At 40.7% G+C, this 18,427-nt stretch overlaps 2 protein-coding genes across 16 annotated transcripts in view; one reads left to right on the top strand and one right to left on the bottom strand.

Annotated features, from left to right (window-relative positions):
* Positions 1-7,576, bottom strand: part of LOC125638049 (uncharacterized) — a 52,231-nt gene extending 44,655 nt beyond the window's left edge. For 6 of the 7 annotated variants that reach the window (XR_012668920.1, XR_007357141.2, XR_007357140.2 and 3 more), the window contains exon 1: positions 7,380-7,576. The gene's annotated coding sequence lies outside the window, so the exon portion shown is untranslated. Of the gene's footprint in view, positions 1-4,958; positions 5,055-7,379 lie in introns of all 7 variants that reach the window. The other variant, XM_075129480.1, reaches the window with a different exon arrangement.
* NAV2 (neuron navigator 2) overlaps positions 1-18,427 on the top strand; it is a 660,409-nt gene that overhangs the window by 550,555 nt on the left and 91,427 nt on the right. For all 9 annotated transcript variants that reach the window (XM_075129477.1, XM_075129476.1, XM_075129478.1 and 6 more), the window contains one exon: positions 1,572-1,694. In XM_075129477.1, coding sequence (XP_074985578.1) covers positions 1,572-1,694 — 123 coding nt within the window. The remainder of the gene's footprint in view (positions 1-1,571; positions 1,695-18,427) is intronic.

Here is an 18,427-nt window from a genome sequence, read left to right as displayed (position 1 = left end):
AAGAGGTGGTGAGGTTCGTCCTCACCTGGCCATCATTTCCACAGCAGATTGCAAATAAATCTACTGCATTGAACCTCACCCTATAGTACAGCAGGTTCCAATTTCAGCAGTTGTCATTTTAGGATAAAATCACAAGTCAGGCTGGTATTTTCATGCCTGCGCTGAATCAGGGATCTCTAGAATGTTCCTATAAACCTCCAGTATAAAGCAGAAGGGTTGCTTTCAGTACTTATACTATACATACCTGTTCCTAGTTGCATAGCAAGTTTCCTACATTAGATTCTCTGCAGTGATCTAGAAAACAATTGGGCAATGAAAATTAAGTTGGATTGCTTCCCCCATCATGTCGAGGGTGGAGAAAGTAAATAAGGAAGTATTATCTACTCCTTCTCATAACGCAAGAACTAGGGGTCACCAAATGAAATTAATAGGCAGATGGTTTAAAACAAACTAAAGGAAGTATTTCTTCACACAACGCACAGTCAACCTGTGGAACTCTTTGCCAGAGGATGTTGTGAAGGCCAAGATTATAACAGGGTTCAAAAAACAACTAGATAAATTCAGGGAGGATAGGTCAATCAGTGGCTATTAGCCAGGATGAACAGGGATGGTGTCCCTAGCCTCTGTTTGCCAGAAGCTGGGAATAATCAACAGGGAATGGATCACTTGAAATGGATCTGTGTTCTCTTCATTCACGCTGGGGCACCTGGCATTGGTCACTCTTGGAGGACAGGATCCTGAGCTAGATGGACCTTTGGTCTGACCCGGAATAGTCATTCTTATGACAAAGCTAGATGCAAAAGGATTTCTGTTTGCATTGTTGGCCATGCAGAAGTCCACAAAATACAGACTTATTTCATGTTATTTAATTGTCCAACATAATACATTTCAGACAGATCTCTGTTTAGTTTTGACCACTTCAGGACAAGGATGTTGTCTTATTCATTTGTAAAGTTCCATATACACACACAGTCCTTCATAAATATTTAATAATAACAACAACACTGAAATGCAGCCACCTCTCCGGTTGAGGAGCATAGTTACAGACAGCACAGTGCACAAAAGTAGGAGAGCAGCCACTTTTGGCCGGTGGGGCAAATCCCCTTTTTCACACAGAGTGCTATGGGATCTTTAATGTAAGTGTACAGCAGATACGACCTTGGGTGAAATCCTGACTCTACTGACATCAGTGGGAGTTTTGTGAATAACTTCAGTGTCTCCAGGATTTCACCCCCAACGTTTTAAATAACACAAAATAGCTGGGGAATGAGGAAAGAGAGCTCAAATCACAAGTCATTTAGGAATGATGCATGTGCGTTCTTAATGAAAATTGTATTCCTCCTTCTTCATATTGGTCTCATTTTGCCCTGGGGTGGAAAAGAGAATGGGGAGGGCTGAGTTCTGGGCCAGAACTCAACAAAATGACTCTGGAGTAACTGAGAGCAAAGCTTGCTCCGTATCTGAGTACTAGGTATAAAATGGATATACAAACACCACCAAAAGTGTGGAAGTGCTTACAGATTGTTTTACTGAACCTTTGATATCTTGATATCTTATTTTGTTTTTTAAAGGTACATGACTGATGGTGGTTTGGGCCTGTACACTCGAAGACTGAATCGGCTACCAGATGGGATGGCTGCAGTGCGGGAGACACTGCAGCGTAACACCTCATTGGGACTAGGAGATGCTGACAGGTATGCTTGTGTCAAGCAAATGAATGTTTAGATTGTGCCTTTTTACAGTGTCATAATTTGCAGCTGCTAATGCATGTTGAAATAGCTGTGTAGTGGGATTTCAGTGGTTGACTATGTGGTTGTAAGGATCTCTAATGCTGTGTACCACTTAATGCGTTAGGAAAAAGGAAGAGACACAGCGTAAACCCTTTAAAATATTGTCCTCTGATTGTAATGTGGGTTTCTCAAGTGAGTTTTTCTGAGCTGGAAAGAACAAAAGCATATTTAAAAAATTCTACGTTTAATACATTAGACTTGAAAAAGAAAGGCACAATTCTCTTCTCACTTTCACTTCATTAACTTCAATGAGGAGAATCAAGCCCAAAGTCTGGTATAAGGGCTTTGTCAGGTTATTAAAAGGAACATGATTAACTGGAGAAAAGAGAATCTAGGGAGGTTGATCAAAAAGGAAACTTCTGGAGAAGATATGTGACATGTACATAGCTAGGGTTGTGATGAGTAGAAAAACTTTTGCTTTGTAACAGGATTTGATTCGAAGGACTTCCTATCCCCTCCCAACCATTGTGCCTGATAAATTTAACATAAGCAGTTGATCTATTGCTTGAACCTAGCCTTTGCACTGAGAACATCTGCAGAAGGGCCCATGCATGGCCTGTGAGTTTGCCTCATTGCTTCCATAAAGTGCCCCTAAGTAGTATATGTGGATACTGAGCTTCACTTTTTAACCAGATTTTGAAATTAGCAAATGTTTTTTTCACTGCTAAGGGTAAACGTTTCCTGGAACATACTGTAATAGACTTCATTTGCTGTGGTTGAGATCTTCTGGTTGGTGACAACTAGATTAATAAGGGTATATAAGTATAGGAGAATCTAGGTGTGGTTTTTGAGGAGAGCAGAAATGGATTTCTTTTGATGCTTCTTTAATACTAGAAAAGGAGCAGAACAAAAAGGTTGAATTCAAACACCTAAACACTGTGAAGAAATTCAGTTTAGTTCTCTGTAAGCAGTCACTGCTTTAGGGCCAGAACATGCCTATATTTTTCAGGAGTTCATATCTTGTGCTGAATTTTGAAGCTTAGACCCATTTCTACTTAACACCACTTCTAATTGGTCAGATAGGGTTGTTTGTGAATGACATAAGGCTTGGGAACTGACAAGGAAGCTGAAGACTGTTAGCACAATGGAGTCTTTGCCCATGACTCTAGGGCTCCTAGGCACTCCTACAATACAAATAAATAATAATATTTTCAAAAATACTAAAAACTTTTTAGGGAGCTGTTGATTCCTTCCCCCTTTAGTGTTTACAGCATCTGTCATACTTTCATTTGGTCTGAAAATCTTCCTGAGTTCTATATGCTAAGTCACTTGCCTGAAATCCAGCCTGCCTGTGTGTGGTTTTCTTATTTCTTACAAGAGCTTTTTATTTCAGCTTTAAATAAATTCCAGTTAGAGGAATCATGTCACATTGCAAAAGAAAAGGCAATTACTTGCTAGTAGCAACTTGTTACAGAGAAACCAAAGAACACATTTGGTGAAAGAGCTTTCATCATCCTCATAATTAGAAACTAAGGAGAATGGGGGAGAGAAGGAGGGTTATTATGAAAATGAATCTTATAACTTAAGTTGGAAGAAGAAACCATACAAGTACTGGAGGTTGGATTCATGTTGCTGATTCAGGAGCAAAACAGGGTCATGAGCACTCGATAGATTACACTTAGTCCCATATGCTGTGGCTTTATTACGAATAGTTTGATTAAATCCTTTCTAATTAGAATATAGTAGTTGTATTTGCCTATCTGTCTTAAACAGAAGTTCAGTGCATTCTGCTAGAGGCTAAGACCCAGAGTTTAAAGGTATTTTGGTGTTGCTGTGCTCAGTGTTGCAATGCCTAATGTATCTAGGAGCCTACAATATCAAAAGGGATTTAGGCACTTAGGATCCAAAATCCCATGGACAGCTGATGGGAGTTAGGGTCCTACTTATCTAAATCGCTTCTAAAAATGAGATTAAGGCTTCTAAATCAGTTAAGTGTTGCAACATTAAGCTCAGCAACGCCTATGTATCTTGAAAAATTTGAGTCTGTGATTTGAAAAAAGCTCCTTGAGCATTTAAAACAGGGATGGGCAAACTTTTTGTCCTGAGGGCCACCTCAGGGTTGCAAAGCTCTGTGGAAGGCCGGGTAGGGAATGCTGTGTCTCCCCAAACAGCCTGGATCCCACCCCCTATCTGCCCCCTCCCACTTCCCGCCCTCTGACTGCTCCCCTCAGAACACCCGACCCATCCAAACCCCCTTCTCCTTGTCCCCTGACCGCCCCCTCCCGGGCCTCCGCCCCTAACTGCCCCCTGACTGCCCCCTCCCTGGGACCTCATCCCCTATCCAACCTCCCCTGCTCCCTGTTCCCTGACCACCCCCCCAGAACCTGCGTCCCATCCAACCGCTCCTGCTCCCTGTCCCCTGACTGCCCCCCGAGACACCCCCCCGTTCCCCACCCCCTTAGCGTGCTGGAGCCAGCCACGCCACCACGCTGCCCAGCAGGAGCGGTGGGCCAGAGCACTGGCGACGCAGCACGCTGAGGCTGCGGGGGAGAGGGACCAGCAGGGGAGGGGCCGGGGCGAGCCTCCCCAGCTGGGAGCTCAGGTGCCGGGCAGGACGATCCCACGGGCCGTAGTTTGCCCACCTCTGATTTAAAACGTGGGATTAAAACCAAGGGCTTGTCACAATGTGACAGGGCACTGGCTTGCTGCTCAGTAATGTCCCATGTGGACACTGCACAGCACACTGGAAGTTCCATAGTGCACTTTGGCATGTTGCTGTTTGAAATGGGTGTTTGTCAAAGCACATTACTGCACTTTCAGCGTTCTGTAGCAGTGTCCACATGGGATGTTACTGTGAGGCAACCTGGAGCACTGCAGATTCACACCCTGGCGTATGATGTAGTAATGTTTTCTGTAGACAAATCCTAAATTTTAATCCATTTCTCAACTGAACTTTTACTGCAATGAAGGGTAATCTAATAAAATGATACAACAAAGGGTTAAAGAGTCTACTCCATCTATGAACAGAGGTTAATGATCATGCAGTGTTGCTTAAGTAGTCTACCTAAAAAATATGTATGAAGATTAAATTTAGCTCACCATAAATAGCTGTAAACTGAATACCATGAGAGAACCCAGTATGAAAATATAGCAAATCACACCTAAACGGTTATTTAGTTAAAGAATTCCCAAAGGAGTTTTTGCAGTTTGCTTACTTGTTTTACTTACTTGTGTTATCTCATGAATTGTAGATGGCTAGTAGAGAAGATTTTGTACATTAGCTCTATTAGCATAAAACATAGCCCTCACAAGGTACATTTCCCCCTGCAGCAGGAGAGGAAATCTGAATTAGGCAGTTTAATTTAAAGCTTGATTGCAAGGTTAATGGAATCATCACACAATGCAGCTGAGTTTATTTACTCACTTGAAGAAAATTTGTGTGTGTGGAATAAACAGCAATTTCAATGCCTTTTTATTGAGTATTTGTTTGTTTTTTTTAAGTTTGTAAATTAACCACCTATGGTTTCATCTCTTCCATATTTATGGTTTGGTGTTTACCAGCTGGTTGCATAAGTTTGTTTCACATTGTCAGACAGAGCTGCTTGATCTAAGGCTACATTAGATTCGTGCTCAAAGCTTCCAATTACTAGAGTGCAGAATATGGATATCCGAGTTGAGAAAAAAGTTTAATGTAACTGCGTACAAACATTCCTTGTTTCTTTCTGTGTAGATAATTTGAGACCGACATCTAGCTAAGTTACTGTATCTTCCCGAATAGCTCAGAAGACTATATTAGTGAATGTGACTTTATCAAGAATAACTTTAAAGCTACTATTAAATATGATAAGCAAATATCAATAAATCTGTCTTTTTTTAAAGCCTTAATGAACGAGTGCTTATGAAACTATTTTTGAGTATGATTTACTTGGATTATTTCACTTTTATACTTTAGATTGAGATTGGAAAAATTAGAAATATTTTAATATGAAAAGTAAAACAGCTAAAGGGATTCTTGGACCCTTCCAAGGTTCTTCACACCTTGTCCTCTTGAATGCATCCTTTCAGCTCTGCTGGGGAGAGAAATTTCACCTCAATTTAAATTACATCCCCCCCACTACACAATGAAAGCTACTGTGTTGTGGGCTGCAGTTAAAAAGTGGTTCAATCTTCCAACATAAATGGGACCAAACTGTGTTTTAACTGTGTTTTTGAATCATGCTTCACGTTTGCAATGGCCAAGGTTGTAGCACAGTCCAGGAACACAATTATTGAAACTACATTTCTGCGGTACTGTGGGAGCAGATTGAGTTTAACTATGTCACAGAAGTGTGCCATGATGTAACTATTTCCTGCAACTCAATAGCATTTCACAGCATAGACAAGAGTCTCAGATAATCTTATGATGATTATAGACATGGGAATGGACCTAAGAGAGGAGATACACTGTAAAATACAGGAATTGAGAGTTAAACTGAACCAGAGCAGAATAAAATCAGGGAAATACAAACCACAAATGTAGTGATGTTAATATGAAAGTCGGTCAATGGAGAGAAACCCAATATTTTTAATGCAGTCACCACTAGGGAATCTTTTGGATAAATGTGTATAACTCAGCAGCATTAATTTTGTTTCACTAATACCATCTTAATTCCTCTCACTTATACCTGTGTAACATTATCTACTTCCATGGAGTTAATCCTAATTTACAGCAGTGTAAGAGGGGAATTAAGCCTAGGGACTTTTCCCCATCTGCTCCAACTCCATAGTAAAACTTGAAATAGAAACTTCAAATTTGCAACCACCTGTAGGTATCAGTGATTAAAACTATAGATGTCACTGGTTCTGTATTTTTACAGTGCCTTTCACAATGGGGTCCTGGTCCATAACTAGGGCTCCTAGGTGCTGGGGTAACACAAATAATTAACAAAAATTGTTGCAAGATAAAGATTTGAGCTAATTGACGCACACAACAGAATGAAAAACGAGAGACCTTTTGACAATGTCAAAAGACAGTGGCAGAGGACAGGGCAAGTAGTGGAATGCAGACAGCCATAACCAAGGAATAGATGTCTATGACTGTGGAGTGCAGAGGAAGAAAATAACATAATTGCCAGCCCACTGACCCCGACAGCAAGTTATAGATTGCAAATAGCTTACTGTAGCCCCAGTACTGTTTAGACTCTAAGGCACTATGTCCTGTCATTATTCATCCCATGGAACTGCATGTGAATTGATGGTAGGTTGTAACCTTTATTAAATTGGCTTTAAACTGTACTATTGAAAATGTTCATCATGAAAATGTTGCCATTTACCATTTGCAATCAACACAATTCCACCACAAGTCCCATACTGTTAATTACTTGTAAATAGCAGCATTTTAGTGGAAACTGTCATGGTATCTTCCTTAGCTAAAATAAGAGAGACAAGGTGTGTGAGGAAATATCTTTTATTGGAACAACTTCTGTTGGTGAGAGAGACAAGCTTTTGAGCCACAGAAGAGCTCTGTGCTGCTAGAAACTAGTCTCTTTCATCAACAGAAGTTGTTCTAATAAAAGATACTACCTCATCTACCTTGTCTCTGTAATATCCTGAGAATGACATCTCTACAACTACACTGCATACCACAATGAACTGAAATAGTACACTTACTGTTACAATAAGGTGTCTCTGTAGGTCGCGGCAAACAGGGTGATGAATTATTTTCAGAGCAATGGTGAATCAAAAAACCCTGTTATGCACCACAACAGTCATACTCCTTTCATCTTGGATTCAGTTTTATATAATTATGCTACTTTAAGAAGGGCAGCATTATATTGCTGTCTGTTACTGAAGTGCAAAACACCTATTGAAAACGTGTCTGGAATTTAAGACAGCCTTTATCCTAAAATGTTAAAGCATGACTTGTTACATTTTAACCTTTAGGTTGTCAGCACCTTGATTCTTAGAGTCTGAGTGCACAAGCAGATACAGAACAGCTTTCAAGGTTAATGTGTAAGAAAACTATTTCAGTATATTTTTAACTCTAGAATACTCGTGACAGTCTCTCTCCCCTTCAATGACTTCTCCATGTGCTCACATGTTAATCCCTTTTGCTCAGAGGCAGGCTGTTTCAGTGCCTTTCTTATCTGAAATTGTGAAATTGCATCCAAAGTCTTGTAGTTCACATCAGCATTTCCTAATTTTTGTTAGACTGGAGAGATCTGAGTTAACCAGAGACTTCATCCCACAGCAAAAGTGCAGCTGCTCTTCCAGCTAGTAGTAGCAGCCATAGGAGTTAAGATACTACAGTTGTTGCCATTACAAAGCTGTCATTTACCTCCTGGATTCCACTTTCCTACCCACAACCCTTCACCTGCTTAAAGCCCTAAAAATTGCAAGTGCATTTGGTTGTGGGACAGCAATGTGGAGCAGGATACCTTCAGACAGGTATCCAATATAGTAGGCAAAACATATTTTCACAAAAAATAGTGAAAAAGCCATAAATCTGGTAGATTTCAAATCCATCAAAGAATAAATATATATTAACATCTGTGCACTAAGTCAGGCAAACTATATGATATAACTATATATACAGTTGCTTAATAGTGAAACCAAAGGATTACTCAAATGTTCAATCCCACCAGATCTACCACTCAGCCTCATAGTCTGCTTGGATTTTATCAGTAGGCTCAAGAAGAAACGCCACTCCAAAGATGTAAGATGTACTTTGGTGCATGTCGATAATCATCCCTCAGCCTTTGAAAGATACCATGTTTATCTTGAAAAATCAGATACCACAGCAACAAAGAAACAAGTTTCTTTGAAGCTTTTGGCCTTGGAATTTTGTAACAAAGATCAGCTGATTAGAATTTCAAGTTGTAACAATACAATATACCTTGATTTTGTATAAAGAAAAGGAGGACTTGTGGCACCTTAGAGACTGCTCAAATAAATTTGTTAGTCTCTAAGGTGCCACAAGTCCTCCTTTTCTTTTTGCAGATACAGACTAACCCGGCTGCTACTCTGAAACCTTTATTTTGTATAGTATCTTTTTTACAAGCTGTAAACCAAAATGCTTCTTGGGGCTAAATAATACAATTACTATATTAAACAACAAATAAAAGCAGAAGGCAAAAGAGTAGATGCCAGCTCTGGGGGCTTTGGGGTAACAGGCCCTGACAGAAGAAAAGACATTCTCCTCTCAGTCCAAGGGAAATAGGACAGTCATAGGGTAGGCACCCTTGGCCATAGGTCCAAATGAGAAAATAAACACAGGGCAGCTTCCTTGTGCCTAGATCAAATGGACAAAACAAACAAAAATAGATACTGGTTAAAGTCCTGGGCACAAGCACAGACCTCATCCAAACAGGACAAGCAGATAATTAGCAAGTTGTTCTTCTTCCCTCACCCGTATCTGGTTCAGGAGTCTCCTGGGCACAGACGATACTAGAGAACAACTCCTCTCCTTTCTGCCACTGCAGAGCTACAGTACTACCACTCAGCAGTTTAACAAGCTACTCCTGCCAGATGCTCTCTCGAGATGCTCACCTCAGGTAGTCTTTCCAGGCTAGATTGGTCTCCATAGTTTAAAACTCACGTGAACTGGCTTCATCACAGAGGTAGATACTAAAGACATGGAGTGGATCTGCACCCCTGAGAATTATACCTTTCTTTACTCCTGGTCTATGCAGTCCACCCTCATGGATAGCCCTTTTGGGCCTGATTCTCCGTTGCCTTATACTTGGTGTTTTCATTTTACACTTATGAAAGTGGGTGTAAAACACCACAGATCTTACCTGTGTACATTAGGAGGGACATCTCACTTTTTCAAAGTATTGGGTATTTGCTTCCAGTGGAAGCAGACTATAAAACCATGTTAACCACTAGTCTGATCCAGTATGACTAATCTTATTTTCCTACACGTGGGCCTAAATTTTCCTAAAGTGTTTTTCTTTGTGTGTAAGCACATGTATGTGTATGTAACTACAGTGATGTATATGCAATTTAGAGGCTATGTGAAGCCAGTGATATTTTGTATTTCCAGTGCCATTGCCTGGAACTAGCATTGCCTTCTCTGTTACATGCAATTTCTTTTAAAAATGCTTTGGGCATTAAGCTTGTATTCCACGAGTAAACAAGTTTTGCTGACACAAAGGCCATTTTAAACTGTATCAGGGACTTCGTGCTTTGCATGACAAACCAAAGAATGTGCAATGTTCGCTGACACAGTGCAGACCCTGTTATTTAGTTTTTCATGTCTAATAGCAACAATGTCAACATAGTCTCAAGATTGACCTACTCTAGTAACCTCTGAGTTTAGGATTTGGAGATTGGATAGATAAAACTAATGACAGTTTTCAAACTCCAAAAGTAGATTCAGATGTTTGTACTACTTGACCAGCTTGAAGGTTTTGGTATGGCTATCGAGCAAATGTAAGAGAGTTGGGGCTGAGGGTGGGTTCTTTTTCGTTCTGTGTGCAGTCTGAAATGTCTCATTTTTAAAAAGGTGAACACTACAATCACAACTCCTATGGCCTGTGTTGTATTTTTGGTAGTTGGACGTTACACAGTGCAAAGGACTTTTTACTTAAAAAAACAAAACAAAACCAAAAAGCCTCAGTGCTCAAGAAAGGCTCCAGGAGACTGAAGACTTTAGCCATTGTCAGGTATAACTTGGGTGATAGTGGTGCAAGCTTTCCCACGCTGTTCTGCAAATATGTGCCACTGCTGACCTAGAAAAATGTCTAGGGGTGAGGAAGTAATGTAGTTTCCATGCCCATTCAATGATTGGCTTCCCTGCTGAGGTGACCAAGAAAGCCATTTAGTTGGTGTTTTTTTTGCAATGGGGACACCTTTCCATTAGAAAATGGATAAAGACTGCCAGCTCATTTCACTCACTGTGATATAATGACCCATGTGACTCCTGTTGATAATCAATGGGAGTGGCATGGCATGAAGCCCATCCAGCACTTGGAAAATGTACCATTATGGTTTCTAATTTACCTCACTTGGACAGTGCATTAGGCCTTTCAGTGGAATTGTCCACAGTTGTATATTACACTAGTGTGGGATGACAATTATATGTGCTTGTATACCGCAGATATCTTCAGTTTGTATGTGATTCCATGTGATTTGTTAATAAACAGATTTAATCTCCATAGCCAGGAGATTAGCATTTTACACAGTGACTTTACTTCTGCAATAATTTTACTGCTTTGGAGGTTATATAAAAAACCAGGCAGTCCATACCCATGATAAGCTTGTCTCTCATCTTCCTTGCTGTGCTTCTTTTGGCTCTTTTATCTCCTTATCTTGAGTTGTCTTCAGCAGACTTGCTCAATTTTCAGTAGATTTACACCAAAACTTGCTTGCTTCAATTCAGTGAATAAGAATTGTCTTAGGAATTTGGACACTAAATGTCCAAGAGAAACTATAAGGGTTATATACCAGTGAAGTCAATCCCTGTATATTTACATATTTCATAAACAACCACAACAACAAGTATACATTAGACAATTATAATTAATTACACACTATATACTGGAAAATCGTTGTCAAGGCAGCTGCTGTAAGACCGTGTAACTTATTTTTTATTAGTAGCAGCTTATTCTATTCAGTTTTTCAGTAAAAAATAAAGCACTTGATTCTGATTTAGCTTACAGCTGTGTAACTTGAGGATAACTCCTTTGAAGTAAATGGAGTTTTATTATTGTAAAATGGGTATAAACCCCAAAGAGCTTCAGGGAACTCTCTCATTGTGGGAGGCCACGCTCATATATATCAGTATATCAGGGTATGAATGGTCAATAAGTAGCCAGAGGGTCACACTGGACATTGGAACTCTAACCTTTGAATAGTATCTGAGCAAAGCCCCAGGTCTGAGTTTAAAGAATTTTAGCTGCTTAACTTTTCAGTCCTTAACTGACAAGGGCTCAATTCAGCTGATACTGCTGTGTTGCTGCACGCTCTCATCTGCCTCAAGTAATTTTTTATCTTCTTAATCTAATTTTAACTTTAAATTGCATCTTCACTAATTATTCTGTAGTTTGAGTTTACTTTTCATTTGCGTCAACTAATTAATCAGTCTGTTTTTAGAGGAAATGAGAAATTCCTTTGAATTTTCCAAACGGATATCTCCCCCCACACTCCCCGCAATTCATGTTCTAGCATAAGTGATTTATTCTTGTCATGAAATTTGCAACCAGGAATGTTCATAGGAACATTCCTGGCTGTGCTTTGCATTTGTTTGAAACTATTGATACAGATAGGTGCTATCTGATTTGCATTTAAACAGTTCTGGGTTTCACTTGTTTTTTGTTAAGTTTTTTCTTTTCAGAGATAATAAAATGCAGGCCCAATACTAGATTCCATGTGCACTCAAATCTGAAGTTGTAAAGCTGTTTTGGATGTGTAAGGAATGAGGGATCAGGACTGTATATTTTTTGTAGAATAGTCAGAGATGAAAACATAGAAAAAGGAGAGGAAAAGGAGGAGGGAAAATCATAAATGAGTAACCATCACAAACAAATAGATATTAACATCCTCATGCTGGGTGAAGTTCAGATACTACTCTTGTCTTCAAATTGGAGTAGCGGTGAGCATCGTACTGTTCCGTGTCTGACTACAATAGGTATACAATTGCTGGTTTTTTAGATTATCCGTATGTGATATCTCATGACACCTAATGTGCCAGCTCTAAGTTTTGCTGTGTTTTTTTTAATATCACTAGCTACATAGTGGTGCCTTAGGATTAGTGGCAAACTGTAATAGTCGGCATTCTTTACTATTGTGGAGGAGGGTTGGGTTTTGCCCATAGCCCCAAAATTTAGACAGTGAACTCTGATATCTTCTCTGTAGCTCAGAGCTCCTCTTAGTTGAGTTTCTCCAATAACTGCTGACTGTTCCTTGATTTTTCCCTCTCCCCCACTCCCTGCCCCATTTCTGTTCTTTACCATGCTACATGGTCTGCTTCTGCATTGTTTACAGTCAGTTCAACATGAGGGTCCTAAACTTTTCTTTCCCGTGAATCTTACCATGTGTCATCCATCCTCTCTCCCTGGCCCTGCCCTGGTTGCTTAAAACAACTCTTTCATCCCCTCCCACATCAACTGCTACTTCCTCCATTCTATCCAAGCTGGCTGCTTCACTGTCCCATTTTCCTTCCATCTCCACACCGTTGTCTCTGCAGCCTGATTTGAGCACTAGCCCCCACTAGCAATTGCTAAGATCCCTCTGCCTCTACTTTCATGAAGCTATTCAAACCTTCTCTGTTAAACAGATGTTTGAATTTAATGGTCATACCCCACTTCGTATATTTTGTTCTCTTGTGGACTAATATCAGTCACTGATTGGATCTATAGATTTTAGCCTTTTGGGATAGAGACCCACTTCATGCTGGGAATTGACCTGCCGCTATAAAGGGTAAAGAACATTTGTGGCATTGCATGCATTTTCAGAAATGATCACATTATAGGAAGGATTGCAATTAAGAGAGCCAAACATAATTTATAACTTATTACTGGGCTAAGCAAGGATGGGTGGGAAGGTGGGAGGGAGGACATAGCTGTCGACAGATATTTAAAGGATACTAACACATCATAATTTAGTGTTGTTTCACATAGGAGTAATGGAATCAGATTAAGGCAGGGAACATTTACACTGAACATAAGGGAAAACTCCCTGACACGTAATGAACTGTGAAATAGTCTCTTAAAGTGGGAGAGGTGGCAGATCTAGTCCTTGGAATTTTTAAATCTGAACTGGGCAAAACATTACAGAAGAATTGCACATTGACAGGAAGGTGGACTGGATGACCTAGGACATGTTTTCCAGATCTAACTCCAGGGAGTTCAATATTAATATGAAGCTATTATTAAAACACATTACTTTGAATTTGATAGGTTAAAGTATTTTGCTAGTCGTGAGCACAATTCCTGAGTACAATGCAAGGTGGATAATTATCCATTAAACCACCCAGTGGAATAGATAAACGGGTACTACCTGAAATAATTTAGTACGGTGCCATCTTCCATTATTTTTGATTGATCTGAAGATGATGCACATCCTTTTGTAGTCCTTTATGCAGTTCACTTCATGCCAGAACTTCTCCAATAGCTGGTGTAATCCCTTGGCAGTGTTGACGTGTAAAATATTATCAATCAGTTGCAACTATAGTAACATAGATCTGTTGACACATTCATCTGTCTAGTGAGCTTGTGTAGAAGATGTCTAAAAATAGGCTGCAAGAAATCAGAGCTTGCACCCATGTGTTGGTGTCTGGAATGATCTCAGTATGCTGTATAACGCCCTTGACAAGACCTAACAGCAGTGGAACTGTCTATGAAAATTGCTTTTAAATTTCATAGGAAACAGTTTAATTCTGAAGCACCTTTCCTTCTAAAGGATTCCAGACCACTTCCCCCGTTTCCACTGACCACAAAGATGGGTCTCCATGGGTAGAAAGCGGGGAAAGGGCTGAACAGATGTTTACTCTCCAACACATTGACCAACCACTGTAATCCTGCAGCGATTTACTGAGTTAATGTTGGCTTTGTCGGCATTCATTTATGACAGTTCCCCAACCACAGCATGAAACCTCACTTCTTAGTCCATTGCAGTTAGTATCAGTAGTGTGGCTGTGTTCTGCTACTTTTCAGATAGAACAGAGAAAAGAGAAAGCACTGTGGAGATACAGAGCCTCCATAGGGTTGCCAACTTTCTAGTTGCAGAAAACTGAACACCCTTCCTCCACCAACTTCCCTGAAGCCATGCTCTTGCCCCATCCCTTCTCTGAGGCCTGCCCATTCCATACCCCCACCCTCTGTCACTCACTCTCCCCTACCCTCACTCGCTCACTCACTCATTTTCACCAGGCTGGGGCAGGAGTTTGGGGTGTAAGAGGGGGTGCAGGCTCTGGCTAGGGGTGCGGGCTCTAGGGTGGGGCTGGGGATGAGGGGTTAGGGGTGCAGGAGGAAGCTCCAGGCAGGGGCAGAGGGGTTCAGAGTGCAGGAGGGGTCTCAGGGTTGGGGTAGGTGGTTGGGGTGCGAGAGGGGGTGCAGGCTCTAGGAGCGAGTTTGGGTATGGGAGGGGACTCGGTGTTGGGGCATGGGAGGAGGCTGAGGGTGAGGGCTCTGGGCAGCACTCACCTCAGGCAGTTCCCAGAAGTGGCAATATCTCCCTCTGGCTCCTAGGCAGAGGCGCTGTCAGGTGGCTCCGCGCACTGCCACTGTCTGCAGGCACCGCCCCCACAGGTCCCATTGGCCATGGTTCCCAGTCAATGGGAGCTGAGGAGCCGGCTCTCGGGGCAGGGACAGTGTACAGAGCCCCTGTGGCTGCCCCTACGCCTTAGAGCCAGAGGGAGATGCTGGCAGTTTCCTGGGAGCTGCGCGGAGCCAGGTACTGTGGATGACCAACTGGACTCTTAACAGTTGGACTTCCAGTCAAAAACCGAACACCTGGCAACCCTAGGCCCCCATGTTCTGGGGGGTTTATTTCCAAACCCCTTTGAAGGGCAAGAGGGGACAAAAGGCTTTGACAGTGTAAGGACCTTAAAGTGGGGGTAAATTACTACATTAAGTCCCATGTAGTGTAAAGGGGCCTTAGTGTAACTGGGAAACAGGCTCCTAAAGTTTCCAGTCTCCTATTTAAAAATACCCATGTAGGGCTGAAGTTGGCCCTATATACATATTACCCAAGAAAAGCTCAGGTTGCAAAGTTGAGCACTCCAGAGTAAGGAGATGCCAGAACAAAGGTCAACCTTAATTCGGCTCCTATGACAGCCTTAACTTGGCTCCCTTGTACGTGTGCATTATGATACAGTCTTTAATTATGTGATCATATATACTTTTCCACAGGTCCCCTGCCTAACATTCATTGCACAGAATGGACCTGCTTTAGGGATGAATCAGGGTTGCGTAGTGAAGGGGTCTCTAGTTTGTTAGACCCCTGCTTCATTTGTTGCAGAAGTTGGAAGGTCTATAGTGAATAAGGCAGGGGATTGCAGGGAGAGAAATGAGGGTCTCATGGTTAAGAAAGTTGAATGCTGCTCTGGAGAACAGGGTTCTATACCTGCCTCTGCCACAGAGTTCCTGTGTGATGCTTGGCAAGTCACTTCATCCAGACTTTTCACAGGATGACACTAATTATGTGTTCCTCATTTCTGTGTGCTGAACTTGAGACTCTGGGGTCTGATTTCCCGCCCCCTCCAAAAAAAGTTCAGCCTAAGGCAAACATCTGGGAGGGAAAATTTCAGACCAAACTGTTAATGTTTGACGAAGTTATAAGCAACTAACAACATGGTCTTATAATGGGTAGCGTTGGTAAATCTTAATAACAGCGTAACCAGCCTTGCCTCTAATACAACAATTTCTTCACTGCTGCATTATAGCTAGCTATCTCTAGACGTATCCACAGACAACAAACATGCCCAAAGCTCAACAGGGGTGAGACAGGAGAGGGAAATACTGGATAAGAGACAGCTGAGCAAACCTCGACTCTTATGAAAATGCAACAGAATCTTTAAGCATCTTGCAGAACAGACAGGACCTCAGTCTTCTGCAAAATGTGGAGGGGAGAGACATCACCCAAGAAATCCATGATATGGAATATTTCTGGAAGCAGATGGCTAACAAAACTGAGCCAACAAGAGAGCTTTGTTCAAAACTAGTTAATAAAATGAATTTATCTGCAGAAATTCATTGTTGGAGTAATTAAATGATTACGTTTATTAGGGGTACAATCTTAGATGAGAAGGGTAGCAGGACTTAAAGGGTTTATGATCTTGCATAGCTGAGCTCTTATTGTTGTTATTAATGTGATTATTTTATTATGTTAAAGAAAAAATGCAACTGTTTGTATCTTTATATCAGTTTGGAAATAAAGAGAGAAATATAATCTAGGCAATCGCGCATATATTATCTGAATGAGTTACTTTTAAGCAGTCTGCAGTTTAATGGTGGTGTGGGATACTGTACCATGGGAGTGAGTCCACTGGGCATTGAACAGGATCAGATGCTTCAGGGCAATTAAATACACAAGATTCTCACTTTAAACAAAGGCACTGAAGGGAGGCTCCCAGTGTTCTGTGCAGTTAATCATCAAGAAAAGAATGAGTAGGAAAAGAAAAAGCACCATCTTTTATTTAAGGAAAGGAGGTTAGACCTCTGTAGGATGTCTGATTGAGTTGAATCTCAGTAAATAAAAAGCACTTGTTATGTTAATGGCCAGTGTGTTCAGTAACGCGGTTTGCCTTCAGATTATAGGTATATTAACTAGACTGTGCACATAACCAATGTTGCTGCTAGTCTTTCTCCTTACCAATGTTCTTGCTTTAGCATTTTTATTTATAAAATAGCACCAGATATTCGTGATTATTGCATATTTTTAGTTTGTGAAAGCACAGGTAATGTATGGATTCTAGCATTCTCAGACAGGAGCCCATTGATGACAAAAAAAAAAAAGTACATCACAAAAGTTTATGGAACAAGACCATGACACATCTCACCTCTGGTACTGACTGCTTCCACTGTTGCACCTAATTATAATGAAACTAAAACAATTTAAAAGATTATACAAAACCAAAAAATAATTAAAACAGCCATGAAAGCCTGAATCTGAAATATAATAAATTAATCTAATACCTAGTAATAGATCTCTGCCACGAGCAGCTTCCTTTTCTCCTAGTTTTGTTATCTCCCCCTGCCTTCTGTTGCATCTTATGGAAATCTTATGAAATCTTATGGAAATCATTTTTCATTTTATTGTGTCTTATTGAAGGCCAATTCCTGCTCACCTTTCTCACGCAAGCAGTAGCGTTAACTTCACTGAGTAAGCCAAGTAGGAATTGGCCCATAGATTGAAAGTGCCTGGCCTGATTTTCCTGCTTGCCTGAAAACTGCTTTGGTGCTCCATTAATTAATTAATTGATTGAATAGATATAGGTTATTAGCAGAAACTTGCACACAGATCTCCTCTACAGTGTTCTTTCCTTGTTTGAGAATAGCCTGGGTGACTTTCACATCAGCTTGGGTGTCTAAATATTTATCAGTGTTTGGGAGTATAGGTTACCCTGACTATAGTATTTTGACTCCACTGACCTCTGCTTTCTGAGCCTCAGTTCTGCAGCTCATTAGTCAGAGGAAAGAATGATTATAAGGAATTTTTTTAAAAAAACAGTATCTTGGGGAAAGATCTGAGATTTGTCATCTGGCACTCCAGACTAAATATTTAACATAGTTCATAAGGTATATAATGGAAATATTTACTTTATAGGCAACTGAAAGAATATAATTTACAACTCATTATCAGATTAGCTTTTCAGGTATCGGGTAACGATTATAACCCTCCAGGGCACAGAGATTTGGGGTAAGTAATTCTGTAAAAAAATCAGAATCTCCAAAGTAATTCTGTTACAGAGAAAATAAAGTTGTTAAATACAATAGCTTGCCAGATACTACCTTGTCCTTTTTGTCTACACATTCCTTTGCAATATATGTTCTCCATAAAATAACTGAAGAGTTGTTTAACCTGTTGATTGCATGATGGTATCTCCGTTTTTTAAAACAGTGCTCTCTTCTGGGAAAAAAAAGTCCACATTGTTAATCATTGCTAAGGAGGAAGTGTACAGCCAGAGTAATGAAGCTGTGTACTGGAGAGAGCCTCAGGAAGAATGAAAGAGGACAGCCTCTCCTTTTGAGGATATGAAGCACTAGTGAAGCTAC

The sequence above is a fragment of the Caretta caretta genome, chromosome 6, assembly GCF_965140235.1.
Source record: "Caretta caretta isolate rCarCar2 chromosome 6, rCarCar1.hap1, whole genome shotgun sequence".
Lineage (NCBI taxonomy): Eukaryota > Metazoa > Chordata > Testudines > Cheloniidae > Caretta > Caretta caretta.
Note: the sequence above shows the minus strand (reverse complement) of the source record. Positions and strands in the feature narration are given on the sequence as shown.